This window comes from Phytophthora infestans, genomic scaffold (genome assembly GCF_000142945.1).
Source record: "Phytophthora infestans T30-4 supercont1.143 genomic scaffold, whole genome shotgun sequence".
Classification (NCBI taxonomy): domain Eukaryota; phylum Oomycota; class Peronosporomycetes; order Peronosporales; family Peronosporaceae; genus Phytophthora; species Phytophthora infestans.
Genome location: NW_003303616.1, coordinates 202423 through 208483, shown reverse-complemented (window position 1 = coordinate 208483; position 6061 = coordinate 202423). Strand labels below are relative to the sequence as shown.

Sequence of the window (6061 nt, the reverse complement as noted above, 5' to 3'; positions counted from 1 at the left end):
ACCGATGAAGATCGAGCGCCAAAGCATCTTGGTAAGGAGATCGTGAACGCAGTGGCTGAGTCCCAAGAGGAAACGCGGCGATGGCACAAGTGCAAGAAGGTTGGACACCTGGAGAAGAAACTGCCCAGATCGTTCCGCTAGAAGCAACAATGACCAGCCAGTAAAGTTCGCACTTGCCGCCGGTAACGACTTCAAGTCCGTGGACGCTACGAGCTGGATTCTGGACAGCGGTGCCAGCCGACATCTTGTCAATGATCCTGCGCTACTGGCTAACGTAGTGCAGTGCTCTGGTGAGGACACCTGCATGTTATCGGATGGGCGAACGATGGACGTAGCCAAGAAAAGATCGGTGGTTTTGAGAGCTATTGTCGACGGAGTCGCGGCTGAGGTGGAGCTCAGTGAGGTCGACTACGCACCGAAACTCGCGCGGAATCTGATCTCATACGGACGGCTGATAGCGAAGCGGTGCTTTCTCACCAAGCGCAACGGAAAGTTGGCGTTGATGAAAAGCAACGAAGTGGTATTCTATGTCGACGTAAAGCACAACGTGCTTGTGGCTAGACTTGAATCGGTAGCTACGAGCAATGCGAAGATGGAGCAGCTGATCATGAACGTGGTGGACACGAGTACGGACACAGCCTCGCCGGTCGTCGCCACGGACACGTTGATGGGCTTCCATGCACGTTTCGGTCACTTGTCATTGGACACCATTGAGCGTATGGCAAATGACCCCGCATCCGGCATCAAGATATCTAATCGTGACCGTAAGCCCTGCATGGTTTGTGCTGAGGGTAAACAGGCTCGAGCGAATCAACCGACTAAGGACACCGGGGAGCACGCACCGATCGACAAAGTCGGAGGAGTCATCTGCAGTGACCTGAAGGGTCCCCATGACGCCACTTGACCGCCAAGGTAACCGCTACATGGTTAACTTCGTGGACCACAAGTCGAACTACTGCAAGGTGTTCATGGCAAAGAAGAAGAACCTGGCTGCAAAGAAGTTCGAGAATTTTCTTGTCGAGCTCGAAAAACGGTTCGACGTTCGCGTGCATGTTCTCCGCACGGACGGTGGAGGAGAGTACCGAAACGTGGATCTCTTCTGCAAAGAAAACGTAGTGGCTCGTCAGGTGTCAGAAGTCGACAACCAAGCTGCAAACGGCAAGGCGGAGCGAATGCATCGCACGGTTCTCAACATGGCTCGGTGTATGGTGTTCGATGCAGGATTGCCGCTGAGCTTCTGGGGTGACGCGGCTGAGTACGCGACGTACGTGCCGAACCGAAGCTCGTCACGCGCTAACGAGGATCGGAAGTCGCCGCTCGAAGTGCTGACTGGCGAAGCACCAAACCTTCGCGACATTGTCATGTTTGGATCAAAGTGCTCCGTGTTTCGTGACCCCAGAAAGCGCGCCATGAAGAAGAGGGCGTGTGAGGGCGTCGTCGTCGGCAAGGACGAATCGACCAAGGGGTACAAGGTGTACCTGCCTTCGGAGAACAAGGTGATCGTCACGAGGCATGTGCAGAACATCCGCGCGTTGGAGGAGAAATCCGATGTGAAGACACCAACTGTTCAGGCTCCCACGACGACGACGCCACCGGCACCACGTTCCACACCACGAAGATCTCGTCGCTCACACCGCAAGTCGCGCCGCCGTGCTGAAGCTGATGGAGACGTGGAGGTTGACGAGTCAAAGCTAAACACTGAGCCTGTGGTTTTGACCGTATCCGAAGTTAAGGACGCCAATGCCCACGCTGATGACCCGGAACCGAAGAACTACAGGCAGGCGCGGAAGTGCGCCGAGAGCGCGCTTTGGGAGGCAGCTGAAAAGGAAGAGCTTGAAGCTCTACAGGCGAATAACACGTGGAAGCTGGTCAAGTTCGAGCCTGGTAGCATTCGCTTGCATACTAAGTGGGTGTACAAGAAGAAACGAGCAGGCACGGGTTTGATCGAGCGGTACAAGGCTCGACTAGTCGCCTGTGGCAACGAGCAAAAGTTCGGCGTTAGCTTCTTTCTCGTGTTTGCGGCTGTGATTACCATGACTGGTGTCAAGTTCATTTTCGTCATTGCGATCATATGGAATGTGCCTGCCAGACACGGCGACGTTCCAAACGCGTATGTAAAGGCGAAAACGGAGGAGGGTATCGAGATTTTGCTGTTCGTCCCCGACGGACTCGTTATCACGGAGGAAGAGCTGAAGACGCTCGGAGCTGAGAGCGTGGATGAAGTTGGTCTACTTCTTGGTCAGAGCCTTTACGGTCTGAAGCATGCAGGACGCCTTTGGCATGAGCACCTTCATCGCGAACTGGTCAAGCTTGGGTTCATCCAGTGCATTACGGACGCGTGCCTGTACTTCAAGGCTGACAGCGGTGGAATGACGGTCGTCGGAACGTACGTGGATGACCTGCTGGTTACTGGCACGGACGAGAACAGGGTTTCCCAGTTTTTCGCTGACATGTCCGTCCTGGAGCTCAAGGATCTCGGTGTTGCCAGCAATTTTCTTGGTATGCGCGTGCAGTACGACGAGCTCAGTGGCTACCGGTTTGACCAAGAGGCTGCAATCGTCGAGATGCTCACCAAGTTTGGGCTGGACAAAGTAAATTCGGTGCGATCGCCGATCGGAGGAGAAGACGCGGCAGAGTCAGATTTGGCAGAACTACTTCCGCACACGGCTAAGGAGACCGCGTCAGCAGGACCAACGGTGACAAATTTCCAGTCACTGGTGGGGAGCTTACTGTGGATTGCGAGATGCACGCGTCCTGACATTATGTTCGCTGTACACTGTGCAACACGACGGACTCATGCACCAACGATGGCGGATTAAAAGCTGGCTAAACGCATCGCCAGGTACCTGAGTGGCACCCGATCGCACAAGATGGATATGTCCGGCGACGACAATGCTAAAAGGCTACCACTACGATTGCGCTCGTATACGGACGCCGACTTTGCAGCCGACAAGAGCGACCGCAAGTCTGTGAGTGCGGCAATCATCCAAGTAAACGGAATGACTGTGTCATGGCAGTGCAAGAAGCAGAGTTCTGTGGCACTATCGACGACCGAGGCGGAGTACGTCGCTGCGACAGTGGGTGCTCAGGAGCTACTCGGGCTGAAGGAGCTACTGGGTGAGCTGGATATCGTCACCAAGTTGCCTATGGCCATGCTGATGGACAACCAAGCGGCTATCGTGCAAGTGCAGAGCGAAAAAAGCTCGGCCGAGGCGAAGCACGTGGACGTCAAGCTCAAGTTCATCCAAGACTGCGCCAAGAAGGGCGTCGTGGTGCCAGAGTATGTGGCTAGCGCGGAAATGCTTGCCGACCTGCTGACGAAGGCGCTACCGGCGCCACGGGTGAAGGAGCTACGGGAGAAGATCGGACTCGTCGACATCGAGTGATTCAAGAACCCGGGTTTTGGGAAACCCCCGAGTTCTCGGGAAGGAGGTTGGACATTGGATGTAAGAGCCAGCCAACGGACAGGCGACCGGAAGCCAGACCCCCAAGGACCTTTACGCAAGGTGTCGAGTCGACAATGTTGAAAGTTAGGACATTTTGACTTGGTTTCACTATGAGACCAATCAGAGCGAGTGTAGGCGCGGGTCTTTTCCAGGTTATGGGTAGTGGGCATGTTGAATCCAACAAAAAACTCCTCTGAATATATATCTCACTTTCACTTCTACCTTCTGCCGAGCAAGTGCCAAACCAACAGGAACTACCACCAGCAAGTTCACAGGGCCCCTCCCTTCTGCTTCTTCGTCTTCATCCACTCCACCGACATCCACATCCGACAACCCCACCCGTCGTAGCCTCGCTCGTACGAGCCGATGGATTCTGGAATGAGAGAATTTCTTGTGTTCGTCATTCGAATTCAGACCTTCACGCGTGCACCCGTACCTAAGCGGGAAAAGAAGGTGATGTCACAGAAGGGGCCTATTTTGAGTCACTCAAAATACAAATTTCATGTTATTTCGACCTCATTTTGTAAGAGCATAACGCGAATTTGGTCGAAAATTCACAATAGCTTTTTTGCGCGCTTCGCGTGTGCGCTGGTAGTAGCGCTTCTGCGCTGCATTCATGCACTCTTGGTATTGCTCATCTCCATTTTTGTTTATTATTAATTTTATATTTATCAGGATAGAAAAGTTAAAAGCTGGTAGTCCTAGGCAAGCATTGGCACATACAGCACAACGATAAAAGTTCATTCACGATAGTGACTCGTTAAGATCGAAACGACGAACTACGTATACATGTAAGAGTACATAGGCATCGACTGGACTAACTGTCGCGCGTAATCCATCCGCCTCGCCATGAGAAACTCTGGTTCCACCACATCTGCCATCAACTCGTATCGTTTCATCATCTCCTCTGCACGAGCATCAACCGGCTGGGGCAAGAAGTCATCAACCTTGATTATCTTGAAAGATCCAGGCATGAATGACGGAGGAGGTGGGGCAGACTCCGTTCGTCCCAGTACAGCTGCCTCGATAAATCGGAACGCGTTCTTCGGATACTTCAACGTAAGTTGGGTCAGAACGTGCTTGTCGCTGAACCAAGAGAAATGCCAGTGGTCGTTTAAATCCGTCAACAAACTCAGCGGATAGCAATTGAGAGGCGCCTTCATGCTGCAGAGCACAAGTTGACCAATTGCTTGAGGAACATGGCCCGGTTCGACTTTCTTCTTGAGCTCGATCACCAAGCTGACCCCAGCCAGCTTAATCAGTGGGTTCTTCGATGTTCGATTGATGAGCAATACATCAGCTGTGCCTTTCATAGCAAACGGAAGTCTTGGGTCCACGATGTTAAGAACTGATTTATCGCCCGCAATGTCATCCAACAAGAAGTCTCCTCGATCCATCAGCGTCTTCAAATGCTGCTGCAAGTACGCCATGTACCCAGCCCTTTGACTTTCCTCGCTCTCCACGATTTTTGGAATCCACGAATAACCGGCGATGGAAGTATCGACAGGCTCCTTGACATCAGGAATATTTTCGGTCAAGCGCATCTTCTTGACAATTTGCTCTTCCATCGCAGTATTCAGATCAGAAAACGAATACGCAGACGCCTTCTCATCTCGTTCCCTGAGGACCTTATTCATTGACATCTCCACTTGCTCTAGAGTCAGTGGCGTTGTCGCTGCAAACATCTCTTTTGAGATAGTACCGTCTTGCTCCGGAACCACCACCAGCACGTTCACAGGACCCCTCCCTTCTACTTCTTCGTCTTCATCCACTCCACCGACATCCACATCCGACAACCCCACACGTCGTAGCCTTGCTCGTGCCGCTCCCAGCAGCTTCAGACCAGTCGTATCAATCACATCCTTTTTCACTTCTTCTTCAGTCAGCCACGGACCGCGACCCTCGTCCTTCTTTGCCAGGAAGAGCTGCAGCTTGTCTGCATCAACCTCTTTGAAGTCGTTGGCCTTCTTCGCCTTGATCGCTTCCTTCAAGTCATCCACAGTTTTGCCTTCGTCTACTTCCACGGAGAACGCGCTTCCCGCCACACCAACAATAGAACAGAAAAGCTTCACCATCTCTACACGAGCCGATGGATTCTGGAATGTGGAAAAAGGTGTCGAGCCATAGGACTCGGCGTTGGCAGAATTGGAAGAAAAGGGAAGAACACTTGCGAAGAACTTAGTAAAAAGAAGAGTGAGATTGAGATTTAAGAGAGTAAGTGATGCGTGGCTGAGCAGCAGCCAACCATCTAGAATTCTGGTAAAAACCCAGTTCTAGATGGTAAATACAGCTTCTAGATCAATAATATTTACGAGGTTGGTGTACATGTGGTGTGGAGGAGACCAACACTCACACTTCCCCTGTCGCCAAAATTACCACTTGTACGAACGGCTCGGAAGCTGGGTATATGTAGCCAGTTTAATTCTAGATTTAACTAGAATCTAGAAAGTGTGGTTGCTGCTGGAGTCTTCTTACAGTTAAATATGTAAAGGCTCTACGACACATTTTGGAAGATTCTACTGACCTTTTTTTTTTTTTTTTTTCAAATTTCTGAGAAGTAGATAGTAAGAAAATGCCCCCCAAACCAGCTGCTCAAACACTGGGAAAGAAGAAGC

General features: G+C 51.7%; 1 protein-coding gene across 1 annotated transcript; it reads right to left on the bottom strand.

The window, feature by feature from the left end:
* Nucleotides 1-4225: 4225 nt before the first annotated feature.
* PITG_20172 (Crinkler (CRN) family protein) lies at nt 4226-5622 on the bottom strand (the record flags this gene model as incomplete). The annotated part of the gene is made up of 1 exon (XM_002895655.1): nt 4226-5622. The coding sequence occupies one exon, from the start codon at nt 5519-5521 to the stop codon at nt 4226-4228; it is 1296 nt and encodes a 431-aa protein (XP_002895701.1).
* Nucleotides 5623-6061: the final 439 nt, after the last annotated feature.